Consider the following 15,097-nt stretch of genomic DNA (forward strand, 5'->3'; position numbering starts at 1 on the left):
TCGTATTTGGGAAGATGCCCTTTTATATTTTTGAATGTGTATCAAAGTTTCCTGATAATACTTTTTATTATTAAGAACACTTGGTGCTCTTGCGAAGGACCCAAGTTCAGTTCCCAGCATTCGTGTGAGGCAACTCACAATCACCTGTAACTTCAGTTCCAGGGATCAACACCTTCTTCTGGCCTCTCTGGGTACCCACATGTATGTGACATATACATATACAGAGACATACACATAAATTAAAACAAAACCTAAAAGAAAGAAGTTTATATTATGATCACTTATTCTTATACTCTGGGTGATACAATTACATGGTCAGTATTCCGTGGCTTCATCTATTACTTTCCACCTCATAGCAACACAGCAGTCAAACAACTCATGATCTAGGACTGTCGCTCGCCAAATCCCAGTGGTCTTTTTTCCAGGGCACAACTAAGAGGGCAAAGTCTTGTGACTATGGCACTGTCTGTCAGAAGCCGCTGCTGGCCATTCACTCGGCAGGAGACTGCCATCTTTATGGAAGCCGGCTCATCACTGAGCACAGCGGCTGCCTGTGACTGTCCTCGCTGTGCCCTCATACATATATTTGGGGATTGGGCAACTTTAGCTGCAGAGAACTGAAGAGAAACACCCCACTTACTCTGCTCGCTGGTTCTCTCCGAGACCTTACCCAGAGGCCTCTAAACCATGGGCGCTTCTAAACCAGCACAATTGTCCTATTCATCCACAGGAGGAAACCCTCCAACGGGCACGCGAGGAGGAAGAGAAGAGGAAGGAGATCACGAGTCATTTTCAGACCACCCTGACAGATATCCAGACTCAGATTGAGCAACAGAGTGAGCGAAATATGAAGCTCTGCCAGGAAAACACGGAGCTCGCAGAAAAGCTGAAAAGCATCATCGACCAGTATGAGCTCAGGGAGGAGGTGAGAACCAAATCAAACAGCTCTCAGAACTGTACGCAGGTCCAGATCTGGGCTGTGAATGGGAGGGGCTTGGTTAAGAGACAATTCATGGTCAACCCTCTCAATTAATTAATAGCTAAGATTGAGTTTCTTTTACTAACCAAAATAAAAGCAGGCAATCCTACAAAACACCTGGCTGAACTCACTTCAAAATAAAAGCAGTAAACCTAAAGTGGTAGGCAGTGGGCACACTTATCCTGCACAGTACTTTGGCCCTTTAAAAATCCTTTCCATGTAGACAAAAGATAATTCTACTGTCTTCATTAGGATCGCCATGTCATCTCAATTAACAAGCTGATACTAGCATTAATAATGTAATAATTATAGTATCATTTATTTAGTTTAATTTGTGTCAAGCAATGTATTAGGCAGTGTACTTTGCACACAGTATGTCATTTGTCTCAACTTTACTATCAAACAGAAAACACTATCCATAGAAGTAACTTTTTGTATGACCAAATATCTAACAAGAAGCAGTATAAGGAAGGCAAGGTAAATCCTGCTTACAGTTTTGGAGGATTATTGCACTGTGGCATGGACAGCATGGGAGTAGGAAGGGAAGGAATGGTGAGCAGAGCAGGTAGCCAGGTGGTTCCACTGGGTCCACAGATGGAAAAACAGAACAATGGATTCCCATGCTCAGAACAGCCCAGCACTCCAGGCCATGAAACGGTACCATCCACAGTTGAGGTGGGTCTTCCCGCCTCAGTTAACCTAACTAAGCTAGACAGTACCTCACAGGTGTACCCAGAAATTAACCAAATGTAGACAGTCCCTCACAGGCATGCCCAGAAGTTAAGTAAATATAGACAGTCCCTCCAAGGGGGGGGGGGGGCTTTTCTTCCCCAGTGAGTCTGGATCCCATCAAGTTATCAATATTAGCTACCACACTATCATTTCCACATTTTATGTATGAATTCAGCAGCCTAGAAACTATATCACTTACTGTCACGAAGATTTTCATTTTTAGCATTTTACATTGAGACAACAAGCAGCTGGGTTGGTAATATGATAAGATTTTATCCAGAAAATAATGTTTGAGTCAGGACCCCATGATCACAGCAGTTAGGTAACCCCTCACAGCAAGCCATAATGCTTAGCTATCTTCTCTTGTCACAAGGTTTGATTCCATCTAGGATAGAGGTGGAAAGAAGAAAGGAAGAACCAAAGGCAAAATGTCTATTCTCCTGAGAAAGGTCAGCTAGAAATGGCCTGGAATCCTAGTTGTACATCCCCAGCACTGGTTTTATGTAAAGCCCAGTCCAATATTTCATATGTCCCCTTTCTGGTGGGGGCATTCTAACAGTCAAGATAGCCTTAAAACAGATAATCTAGCGGTCAAGATGTGGAGAACAGAGACTGACTGCTCATCAGTTCATCAGTGAGATCAGGTCATGTCATCTCTCTGGGTTTCTCAGCTTTCCTTTATGGTAAGAAATATTTGAGACACTCAACTCATTAGAAGAGAGTTTTCTCTGGCTCACAGATTGGAAGGTTTCCGTCCAGAAGCAAGGGGCCCCATCACCTTGGGGCCTATGGCAAAGCAGTGCATCATCATGGTGAGAGAGGTGGGGTAGAACCAAGCTGTTCACTTCATAGCAACTGGGAAGAGAGGGCACTAACTGCCAAAGACTAGAGGGTCTCCTAGCAAGCCCCTCCTCTTGAATTTTTACCACATCCCAAAATGTCAAGCTGGATACTAAGCATTTAATATTTGGGCCTTTGGGAGACATTTAGACCCAAACTACATTAGCCTCAAACAAAGTAAGCAAAGCACTAAGGTGTCTGAGCCTCAGCTGCACACATCTAGGGACTACACGATGGTACTCCAAGGCTTTCTCACATTCCTTGAGACAAATACAAAGAGAATTCACCATGATAAATTATATTCATTTTATGGTAAAAAAAAAATAAAGGCTGTACAGTCATGAAAAGGGCCATATTACCAAGCCAGAGTACAGTGGAGCATTGTCTGGGAGGACTAGCACAACGAATAGCATCATATCAACTGGCTATCAAACTGAGAGAAATCATGTTGGTACCTTTAGGCATTAATGCTGGTGACATCTGTCACCTCCACCTTTTGAAGCTTCCTCTGAACAATGCAATAGGGGGCTCTCACCAATTTATGGCTTTAATATAAAGCCCTTAGTGAGGCCAGAGTGTTTATTCCTTAGAATGATAAAGACTGGGAAATTTGTAGTCATGTGAGTTATTTTCCTTCTTTGCTTTGCTTATACGCCTGGCTTTTATGCGTTCTTTTCCCTTAGCATCTGGACAAAATATTTAAACACAGAGAACTGCAGCAGAAGCTGGTGGATGCAAAACTTGAACAGGCCCAAGAAATGATGCAGGAAGCAGAGGAGCGGCACAGACGGGAAAAGGAATATGTATTTATCCTTTTAGTCGGTGTTCATATGCAATTCAGCTCATTGTCAGGGGCTCTCTAGGAAAGCTGTCTCATGGCAGATCGCTTCACTCACATAAAAGCCCAGGCATCTGTGGGGAAGTCAATGGGCCAGCCCAATAGGAGACACTGGGTCCATCCCATTATTCACACAGAACAGTCATCCGGCATCCTCAACAAGTGTTTTTCAAGTGCCTATTATCTGCTGAGAGCATCTGAGGCGCTAGATGATAGCTGGGAAGAAGACAGAGAAGGGCCCTCTCCTACCAGGCAGATTAGAGGCCGAGTGGGAAGAGACCAGCAGTAACAAGCAAAACAGGAAGGGTATTTAGATAATTGTAAGTCATTAGGCAAATAAGGAAGACCTGAGGTGGGGCTGAAGGGGGCCTTCCTTAGCCTGAGTGATCAGGACAGGCAGGGAGGGCGGATGAGCCATGTTCTGCCTTCTGAGGAACTGCCTCATGGTAGCTTGTCACTGACAAGGGTTGATGTTAGACCTACCACGGCATCCCCCACACTCAGGGGAGGGCCAGAGAAGGTGGAGCAAGTGGAGAAATGTTCAAGATGTGGGGTGATCAGGATACAACTGGGTTGCTTTGTACCCTGGGGAGGCGGTTGGATCTTGTTCTAAATATAACGGGAAACACTGAGCAGTTCTAGAAAAGGAAGTGAGACCATCGGCTCCCCATGTGTCCAGGTTAATGTGCCTCCTGAATGGAAAGCAGACTAGAAAGAAAGAAGGCAGGGGTTCCCAGCGCAATCCATATGAGGTGTGACGACGGCCTGGATTAGGAAGGTGGCAGCTAGAAAGAAGAGATGGAGGTGGCAGGGAAGTTTACTCCAGAGTAAAAGCAGCCGTCAATCCAAAAAGGATGGCAATGTGGAGGGTGGGAGCTATCAGGGATGACTTCCGAGTTTCAGGTTAAGGAATTTATTGCTCTTACCTCCAAGTAACCACCCAAAGCTACACGACCATTACACAGGTGACAAAACTTAGGGTCAAAGACGACACACAGCTTAAGGTTTCGCACTGCTAAGAGAAATAGTATGTTCCAAACCCACATGTATCTGTCCCCAAACTCAAGCTCTCTGTGACACTCATCATATTCAGAGGTATATTACAGTGTGTGGAACATGCACCAGCAGCTGGAGGAAGAGAGAGATGGGGGAGAGGAGGTGTGTGTGTGCGTGCGTGTGTGTGTGCACGCATGAGTGCATGTGTGTGAAGACTGAGAGGTCTGAAAGACCGTTGTTAGACCTGTTACTCAAATGATGCCACTTAACATTTGACCAGAAACTGTTTGTTTAGCTGAAATAAACTAGAATTGCTTAATTTGTTAGCATATCCACTGCAAAATAACCAGTTTTCAAATATGGCAGATAAAAGAAAACTTGAACAACAAACCCTCACTGCTAGTTCTCAAAGCCCATCAGCCCCCACCTCACCCTCACACCTCACTCTCTGTTCTCAGCTTGCAGCAATGATGTCTCACTTTGGCTGAGAGATCAAGCCCAAACTGGAGGTGTCTTCGTGCAAACAGAATAATCAGAGATATCCAACAGACTGGCACTGTTGGCTCCAAGAGTGGGCACCAGCACTACTTTTCCACACCCTCAGATGGCCAGAGTGACCTACAGGTCTTGTACCCAACAGTGTCTTAAGCCTCTCCTAGGACCAATAGTGTATACTTGACTAGTATCTCTACGTTAGTGCACAATTATCTGGAAATCAACAACTAGCATTCTCATGGCATACTGTAGACATAACAACAACAACAAAAAAAACCAAAACCAAAGAAACAAATGAAAAATTTTTCTGAGCTCTGACCAGAAGATCCAAACCTAAACCAAAGACTATATAGCTGTGCATCAAAACAGATAAACAAACAAATATCACCTTAATTCAAAACAAAATGCTTACCCATCTGTTCCAAGTTCCACCATGGCTAACCACAGTGGCTACTTATGAAAGGCTTCCTCGTGGGAGAGGGATGGGGACCCTTAGGACTAGAGGACTCTTAGGTTCAGAACAACCCATCCAACTCCATTGCTCAAATGTGCTGCATGGGTCACTGATAGCCAAGCCATCTTGGGTACTGGAAAATCACAGATTTCAACTGTGCCCTATACATCCTAGATTATATTCTCCAAAGTGGGTGGGGGGGTCTACCTGTTAGTGATCCCCTGAGGAGAGTCAGGCATATGTTTGAAGGGCTATGTCAAGAACCATGGGTAAAAGAAGGAATGTGTATTTCTTAAGGCATCACGTGTGCTGTGGCTGTGTTGGAGAATATATATGTGCTAATATCATGGACCAGTTGCATGCAGTCAGGCCCAGGTGACTCAAACTAAGAGCTGCTCAAACTAAGGTTGATGATGGTTGTGGGAGAGGATTGCTTGGGAAGCTCCTGCAATTTTTAGGGAATCTTTTCACTAATGGGACTGGAAAGAGGTTACATTTTGAGTGATTGATACTTGATTTGGATCCTTAATTTTTTTTTGTTAAAGACACTAGTTTCCTTGGGAAATCAAACATATTAAACTAATTGTTTTCTTAACTTTAAATTTGTTAACTTATATTTTGCAAAAGTCTCTCTCCTCAAAAAAAAAAAATAATAATTAAGGGACGGGGAGTAAGAAGAAAGTTTTATACATATATGGTAAACAAATGGAAATTTGATACAATTAGACTTTCTTCCCATGCATTCTCTTTTCTCCTAGTTGCTGAGCCAGGCAGCAGAGTGGAAACTTCAGGCCAAGGTGCTGAAGGAACAGGAGACAGTGCTGCAGTCTCAGGTGAAGTGAGGAGAGCAACATATGGAGGGCGGGGGTAGCCTCCTTCTGGTACAAGGGGCTGGGACCCAAGATCCCTGTACAAAGCTTTGCAGGTGGCAGGGCATGGGGAGTGGGGATGAGACATGAACAACTTCACATTTATTATATTTAAGAAAGTAGAGTATTATGTCTATGCAAAAGAAACGATGTGACCAACATTACATAGGCCAGGGGTCTGCGGACAAATTATGTCAGTGAAGAGGTCAGCCGCAGCAGCTAATGTCCAGCTTCCCACTTCTCTCTCATATTTCTTTTCTGTCATCTGATCCACTGCACAGCTGAGGTGAGAAGAAATGTAAACCTGTTCAGAAGCATCAAATAACTGTCAATCCTAAACAGTCTTCACATTAGGATACTGTCTATAACACCAAGAAAATGAGAAAAATGGAGGCCAAGTTCCTGTGTTATCAGAGACTGACCTTGTAGACGGTGAATAGCTAGGAGCGGTGGGAAATCAGGAATCCTTCTGATTTGGCTTCGGGTGTCATTGGCATTTTTGTCAGATTACTAGAATTCCCACTTGAGGCTCAAAACTATAACCTCCTGGGACAACTGGCTCTGTGCAAAAGCCAGGGCAATCCATCTTCCCTATTGGAAGGGGGCTCTGGCCCTCCTGGAAAATATTCTCTGTCACAGGCCGCAGAGAGACTCTGACCAGCTGTTGAGAGACATGCCCAAGTCCTAAAGGGATGGTGAGTTCACAGAGAAAATGGATGGAAGGTGAGGGCATCAGAAGTCGAACTTCATCTTGGCATTAAGACTAAATGTTTATGCACTGACTTTAAAATTCTACTATTTGTAAATAAGTAAATAAACAAAAGGTGCATACTTACTGCATAAATGAGCAAATTCAACAAACACCATTTACTGTAAAATACATCAAGAATAAACTTGAGATAACAATTTTAAGCAAACACACATACAGGTGACATTGCCTGGGATAGCCTTCCTAAAGCATATTTATGATATGTGTACAGAGAATACGATGGGAAACTGTTTTCCCCTAGAAAATCCATCCTTTGAAAACATTCAAGAAAAGTTCTCAAACTAATTAGAGGTATGAAAGATAATGTTTCTGGATTTTCATAGAATCACAGGGTTCAGAGTTACAAGCTCAGGGCTACCTTTGAGTCAGTTGTAGAACTCATCAAATCACGGTGTTGAGAGTGGCAAGCAGTGGTGGGCCTCTAACCTGGGGACAGTGTAAAAAGGGTGTGACCCTACTGTGTGGGGATAGAGAAAACCCAGAGAGTCAAGCCGGAGCCTCTGGTCCATCTCTGCTCCACTGGCAACACTGAGCTTGAGAGAAACATTGGAGAGTACTTTAAGCTAGGCATTGTTCACATTGTCTACTACAAGAAATCACTTTGCTAAAGGCCGATAATTAACTTGAATAGAGTAGATTCATATTAGTTTCTAGACTACAGAGCGACTTATTCAACTGCCAGCAGAGTCCAGGGTGTGTGTACGTGGCTGCCAACAGCAGTGTCTATGTATAGCTATGTGGCATGTCCATGCCCTTGTGTGTGAGTGTACACATCGGCACATGTGTATGTGGAGGCCAAAAGTCAGCATCATGGATCTTCCTCAATCACCGTCCACCTTATGTTTTGAGACTTGTCTTGAAATGTATCTGGAGTTACACAATTTGGTCAGAGTTACTGGCCAGTGAGCCCTACCCATGGCTGCCTATTTCCGTTTCTTTAGAAGCCATCACACCGCTGTGCCTGGCTTCTTTAAGGATCCGAAGTCAGATCCTCATGCAAGCAGAGCAAGCATTTCACTGACTGAACCATCTCAATAGAACCAAGGATCTGGGAGTTTAATGGTGTGGGAAATGAAAACATAGGAATGCAGCACAGTTTCTCAACTCTATCCATTCAAACTTGAGAAGTACTTACCAGGCGGACATTCCTGATCCCCCACCCACCCGCTGATCCCAAATGAGTCCAGGTATTAAGATCAGGGTACTGGCTCTTTCCACAGAAGTGCCCTGCGACCTGGCCAACTTACATAACTGAATTCTATTACATGCTTCCCTTGTTTCTAATTGTCCTTAAAGGAGTAGGAACAGCAGGAAGTCAAGGGCTTGGTGCCCACTTTTAAGACCTGAGCGATTCCCTCACGGTCCTGACTTTCTTTCTCATGTTCTCTCTCCTTCTGCTCCTCATCAGGACCTTGGGAGCTCAGTCCAGTGCTCCAATGTGGGGCTCTGTCATTTTCTTCATCTATCGTCAGGTGGAGGTTCTATGGTGATATGCAAGAAATTCATCAGTATGGCTATAGGAAATTTTTAAATATAAAAAAAATAAACCATGAGGAAGAAAAAAAAAAAAAAGACCTGAGCGAGAAAAATACCAAAGGACAGTTTACTTGTTTTCCTAGATTGGAAGTCACTTTCAATTACGAGGCAGCACTGGTGAGCTGGGAACGTGTTTCTCGCTTAGGAAAGTGGTGTCTGGCTCTCAGTTATATAAACCGAGGCAAGAGCAGCTGTCAGAGATGATCAGTTAGATACAACAGTCATGACTAATGGGGTGTTGTCAGATCAGTAAGGATGAAGAGAGTAGCAAATGTGGAATGTCGGCAGTATCTGACAGCACAGACGCAAACTACCACCCCAGGGGAAAGATCAGGGAAGAAATTGTTTAAAAAGTATAATCATAGTCTCTAGACTCAGATAGCCTCTCCTTAGCCCTCTGCAACAAGGAGAAAGCCCTGCAACAAGGGGAAAGCCCTCTGCAACAGCTCTGGGGATAGGACTTGTTTTCATGTCAAGTCTCATAGTCTTACTAACATAGCTTCTAGGCACAGTTCCATGCATTTCCTCCTCTAACTAGAACTTGGTGTTCAGGTAAAGCAATACATGAGGACCGGCTTGATACCATTCAGCGGGTACAGGCACTTACTGCCAAGCTTGGTGATTCCCCAGATCCCATATGTAAAGAGAGCTGATTCCCAGACCCTGGAAAGTTATTCTCTGTTCTCCACTGATCCACATGGCATTCATGAACCCTCAAACACAAATAACTGAATATAAAAACAAAAAAGTAAATAAAAAATAAAAGTGAGCCCTTTGGTCCATTTTCAGGTGATATTTTGCAGCAATTTTTGTAACTTTTAACCATAAAGTACTTGTTCATATTTCTGTCCCTGGCATGTTCCTGGCATGATTTCTCGATTTCCTTTCCACATTTCTCTGAAACCCCACAGTGAAATTGGAAATAGCTCTTGTCAAATAAAACACACTTTGTGTCAACATGATAATAGAAGGCCAACTCTATGGTATAAATATCCACCAAGGAAATAAGAAGTACAAAATTTTAGTTAGAATAAATAACATTGGTGCTGGTTACCTAAGCAATTGATAAGCTACATAAATTGTGCTGTCTATGATAAAGAGGTCCAATAGGAAGAAAAGGAGAATATTAAAACATGACCACTTAAAGGAGTATATGAGAAGTTGTTTGACGTCTGTGGAGTGGTTTAATGTGTTATTGTTTCTATTTTGCAACATGAAAACATTCTGGAGATTGGCTGTACAACAATTTGAGCATAACCATATTGATCTGCATACTTCAAATGGTTAGGGTGATTAATTTTGTGTGTATTTTCAATTGAATTTTTAAACAAAGCAAAACAAAAATGGCCAATTGGAATAATCTAGTAAAAACTAAAGATGATAAAGAAATACCCAATTCTTGGCAAAAAATGTGACAACCTGAATTTGCTCCGTAGCACACTCCCACAAGGTGCCAGGAGAAAAACAACTCCTGAGAGTGTTCTGACCTCCACGTGCATGCCATGGCACACACACATGCACACTCGCCACATACTAAAAACATATATTTAAAATATTTGTTTTACTATTGTCAATGCATCGACTTGAACACAATAAATTCAGTCGATAATAAATCTGTATTGGTGTCACATGAAGGAAAGAAATCAAAGCACTGACCTTTATTATTGTCTAATCAAGAGTGAGTCCAGATTTGACTTTTCGGTTGTGACCCTAAGTGTTTAACCTCTGAGCTAGCATTTCAGCCCCGTGAGCCCAGGTTTGAACTCTCTACTTCACTCTCCCTGTGTCTTTCGTCATCCTGGTTTACCTGTTGTATGAGCCTGAATCTGCTGCCTGCCTGAAAACTGTCTTGTGAGTCTGTTCCTGTCCCTTTGTCTGTCCCCAGTGAAGGGCTTTGCTGTGTAATTATTGAACAGCACAGAAAACATCACATGGGAGAGGAATGGAAAGGACCTTTAGAGAAATTATTAACAGTCTTCTAAGGGATTGAGTCATTGACTCTAGCTGATCCCAATGATACCAACAGATCCAGATAACAAACAAACAAACACTATCAAGCAATATCCAAAGCCCCTTTCAATATTTATGGGAGATAGTCATGCATAAGATAGACTTTGATCTCTATTCGCTGTTTTCAGCAAATGATTATCATATGCATTCCTGGGTCAGGGTAATTTAAGATTACAGCTATTTATTAGCTTAGGTGTAAAAGTTGATCACATGGAAAATCCAAGGCAAATAAAGCTCTGACTTGGTATTTTGTATTGAACATCTCATAGTCAAGTTGTCACTGAGTTTGTCTTCCCATTAGGAGTGCAAGTACCTCAAAAACAAGACCCATGTGTTAAATAAATATCTTTATATATGTGGTGCCTACGTATGTTCAGTGATCAATAAATGTTTGTAAAAATTAAGAGGTAATAAAACTGTAATGATATATGTTATTTTATTCTTTAAAAACATTTTAGACAACATTAAGAGGATTCAATAGATTCTTCAAAAGATAGAGCCCAAGAAATTGGAAGAAAAAAGTTGTGAAGGGGGATAAAGGGAAAACTGGAGGGGAGGGAATAGCCATGAGTTTGGAAAGATGGCTGAGTGAGTAGAGAGTTTGCTGCAAAAGAATAAGAACCTGAGTTTGAACCTCAAATACCCATGTAAAAGCCCGGTGACGCATCCCTATAACTGCAGCACTGATGGGTAGAAGGGACAGAAAGATCCCTGGGCCTTCCTGGCCAGCCAGTGCAGTTGAAATGGCAAGCTCTAGACTCACTGAGAGACCTTCTTTCAAATGGTAAGGTGGAGAGCTATAGAAGACACCTACAGACAGAGAGACGACAGACAGACAGACAGACAGACTGACAGACACACAATTTTTAAATGAAAAATTTTAATCATGCTTACCAAGCTACATTGACCTTGTAGTAAACATAATAACTGAACATATGACTAACCCTGTATTGAGAATGCCCTTAAATCATTTTTCTTCTCAAATAATGAACAATGACATGTTTTTTTTTCCTGGAAGCATTCTGAAAGCAGCCCTAAAATAGATGTACTCTTTCCTCTGTTTACAGCTCACTCTCTACTCAGGAAGGTTTGAGGAGTTCCAGAGTACACTGTCAAAAAGCAACGAAGTGTTTGCCACTTTCAAGCAGGAAATGGATAAAGTGAGTTCTGCGTATCCATGAAGATTGACATTTTTTGTTTTGACAGGCAATTCTTTGCATTCATTTTTCTCTGGCTAAGGTATTTTAATGCATTTCACGATGCAATGAAATTTTTATAAGCAGAAAAGAGACTTTCAGTGGGTGTGGTTTTTTGTCTTTAAAATTTTTTTCCAGTAAATCAACCTAATCAACAGTCTCAAAATGCTAGGATTCATTTTTTTTTCTGGAATGAACAATATTTTTTTCACCTCGATAGCTAGCTTTAAAAAGGACATAATTAGCATTAAGTTTAAAAATCTCACCTTCTAATGGTTAAAAACAAATGTTTAAGTGCCTGAAAATACAACACCAGCTTTGATAGATTCCTTCCCATAATTGTAATATAACTGATGAATAAAAATATGAATAAGAAGATGGAGGAGTAAGTTCAAATACTGAATTTGTAACTATTCTCTAAGTACTGATAGGCTATTTACTTACCTCTCTTAATTTTTCTTTTTCTTAGCTAGAAACTGAGATTTTTTTTTTGCATAACTCACAAAACTGTGAAGTCCAACTAAATTAATCTATTAAAAGTTTCTGCAAACCTTTTACAAATATAAGGTATAAATATTACCAACAGACCTAACATTAACATTCTATTTAGAACAATATCTTCATAACAGGAAGTCAGCATCAGCATCCTGTCTCTGAGGGCAGAGGATGAAAGCACGTGCTGTACAAGTCTAATGACTTGAATTTAGATCCCTGGAACCATGTTCAAAGCTGGGTGAGGTGGTGATACATCTGTGATCCTACGACTCCTCCAGTAACATGGGAAGCAGAAAAAGAAAAATAATCTGGAAGCTCATGGGCCAGCTGGCCTAGCACAGGGAGGCACAGCAGCAGACCAAGAGAGACCCTGACTCAAAACAGGGTGGATGAAGATAACTAACTGAGCCCTAAAAGTTGTCCTCTGACTTATACAAATATAGCCATGACCATGCACACATGCTCACATGCGCACACACAGACACACACAGACACACACACACACACACACACAAATTGTGTTTCTGAACAGGCACTGGAATTAATTATAAGTGCAAGAAGTATCTTTAAAAATCTATTTTAGTGAAAAAAATGTAACCTTTACACTAATATTTGTTGTTAGTTTTCTTGGTTCTGACTAGAACTATCCATTAGTTATTTTTTTTTAAATTCTAGAATGATAAGAGTAAAATTTTATTTCAAGATTGCATATTTTGAAAGCAGGATATTAAATCAAGTGTTCTTAATCTGAAATTCATTCATGGACCCAATAATTCCCAGATAATAAACAACAAAAACCCCTGGTATGCATGTTTTCAATATGGTCCTATATCTTTTATCAAATTATTAAAATTAACCTCTTAAATTTACAAATGCCTAATCTGGCTGACATATGATCCAAACAAAAAATCAAGACTCATCTACCTTCTCTTAGAGCAAGAGCTGATAGTCGGGGCTCAGCCTCTGGCCTCTGGGGGTGCCTAAGACAACTTTGCTCAAGAAGCAAGCATATAGCCAGACATGGATGCACACACCTTTAATCCTAGCCCTTGCTCAAGAGGCAGTGGCAGGCAGACCTCCGTGTGTTCCAGGCTAACCTGGTCTACAGAACAAGTTTAGGCCAGCCAGGACTACAGAATGAAATCTGGTCTCAAAAACAACTGAAATTAAAAAAAAAAAAAGCAAGCAACCAGGTGTGGCTCGTGAAAGGGAATGATATCTGACCATTACCCTTCAATTTATACAAGCAGAGAGGAGATACTACAATAAATAATATCCAGTAATCTTATACTCAAAATAAAAAGGGTTGATCACTTCTATATCACCCACATTCATACACAGTGACTAAAAGTGACTTCATTTGTTGCACGAAATGAGGGATCTACAGCCTGGCTCTTTTGTTAACTCACCTAGGTATTAATATATGTCCTTGAGCCTCAGTTTCCCCATTTATTAAAATGGGAGGGAAATGGAGCCTTTCTCATGGGACTGTTTCAAAAATGAAATAAATGTGTAACAATCATTCTGTGAACTCGCCTAAATTTACCATATAAGCATAAAGAGAAGATGAAAAGCAGCTTTTTGTGTATACACAAATTATTGTCTACAATTTAATACCTAAAAGCAACCCCAGCTTTCTCACTGTGATAGCTTCTATTCATAAAGTAACTGATTCAAATTGCAAGCTTATTCATGGGTCTCACGAAGGAAATTTTTTATTTTAAATGAAAGAGAAGTAAACAACAGCAATGTGTTCCTAAGTAGTTTCCTTCCTCCTGCACTGGCTCCCGTGCAGATAAGTTTATTCATTACTGATTTAGAGGACTCAGAAATAAATCACTCCTCTTCCACAATCTTCATTGTTGACATTGAACATTTGTTTGCTTCGCCAGCTGGTAGCAAAAAGACTGTCCTTGGTGTTACATGTGGAACTAATTGCTTCCTTGAGACATTAACTCCTCAGGATTAACACTAAAACACTCTAATTTCTGTAGACAACTAAAAAAATGAAGAAGCTGGAGAAGGATACAGCCACATGGAAAGCCCGATTTGAGAACTGTAACAAAGCTCTGTTGGACATGATTGAAGAGGTAAGCTTTTATCCATTTCCCCAATCCTATCAAAATAGTCACTATAACCTACTAGTACAAATGATTATGTTTGAACACAGGCTGAATTTCAAGGGAGATGTGACACATTAAAATATAGTGAAAATAAGATCAAGGGTCATTTAGAAATCTAAGGAAGCGTCAAAGACCTTTGTAAACCTTAGTCACAGGATTACTGAGTAGAAATCCTGGCACCAGGCCTGCTGGACTGTAAACATTTTGATGAGGGTTTTCCTTGACCTTGAATTTCTACTGTTTAACACTCAGGAAGTACAATGAATGGATTGGTTTGACCATACTGAGAGAAGACACCAACCCAGATATCCCATATATAGATTATTTTATAGACAGATATGAAGAAAGCCTTTTAAAAACTCCTCCAACAGGTATTTGATTGCTGCAGGTTTTTTCAACTCTAAAGGCAAAGATATATAAGCTCTGACATGACAGGGCTTACATGTGAAGACCCCTTTGTGTTAACAAGTAAAAAAGGTAACTGGGGTGGTAGTAAGTAGTAAGATGATTAGGATCAGGTCTATGCTTACACGCATACCACTATTACCAGAGAAAAAAAGAACTGAACAGTTGAAGCAGCCAACAACATGAATAAGCATGTGGCAAGTTTCTATGGTTATAACTAACACTTTAACTACTCATTCCAAGTTGCAACCAATTCCCAAGACATGTGTTCATGATTCATCAACAGGAGTCAAATGGCTGCTGCAATAGCATTTAGCAGTTTGTCTATGAAAAAGACATATTCCCTGGAACACATACAAG

General features: G+C 41.1%; 1 protein-coding gene across 1 annotated transcript in view; it reads left to right on the forward strand.

Moving 5' to 3' along the window:
- Txlnb (taxilin beta) overlaps positions 1–15,097 on the forward strand; it is a 41,378-nt gene that overhangs the window by 25,069 nt on the left and 1,212 nt on the right. Inside the window, exons 5-9 of the mRNA XM_038340137.1 lie at positions 731–925; positions 3,235–3,354; positions 6,093–6,167; positions 11,586–11,678; positions 14,204–14,299. Of these exons, the coding sequence (XP_038196065.1) occupies positions 731–925; positions 3,235–3,354; positions 6,093–6,167; positions 11,586–11,678; positions 14,204–14,299 (579 nt within the window). The remainder of the gene's footprint in view (positions 1–730; positions 926–3,234; positions 3,355–6,092; positions 6,168–11,585; positions 11,679–14,203; positions 14,300–15,097) is intronic.

Source organism: Arvicola amphibius, chromosome 8 (genome assembly GCF_903992535.2).
Source record: "Arvicola amphibius chromosome 8, mArvAmp1.2, whole genome shotgun sequence".
In the NCBI taxonomy this organism is placed as follows: domain Eukaryota; kingdom Metazoa; phylum Chordata; class Mammalia; order Rodentia; family Cricetidae; genus Arvicola; species Arvicola amphibius.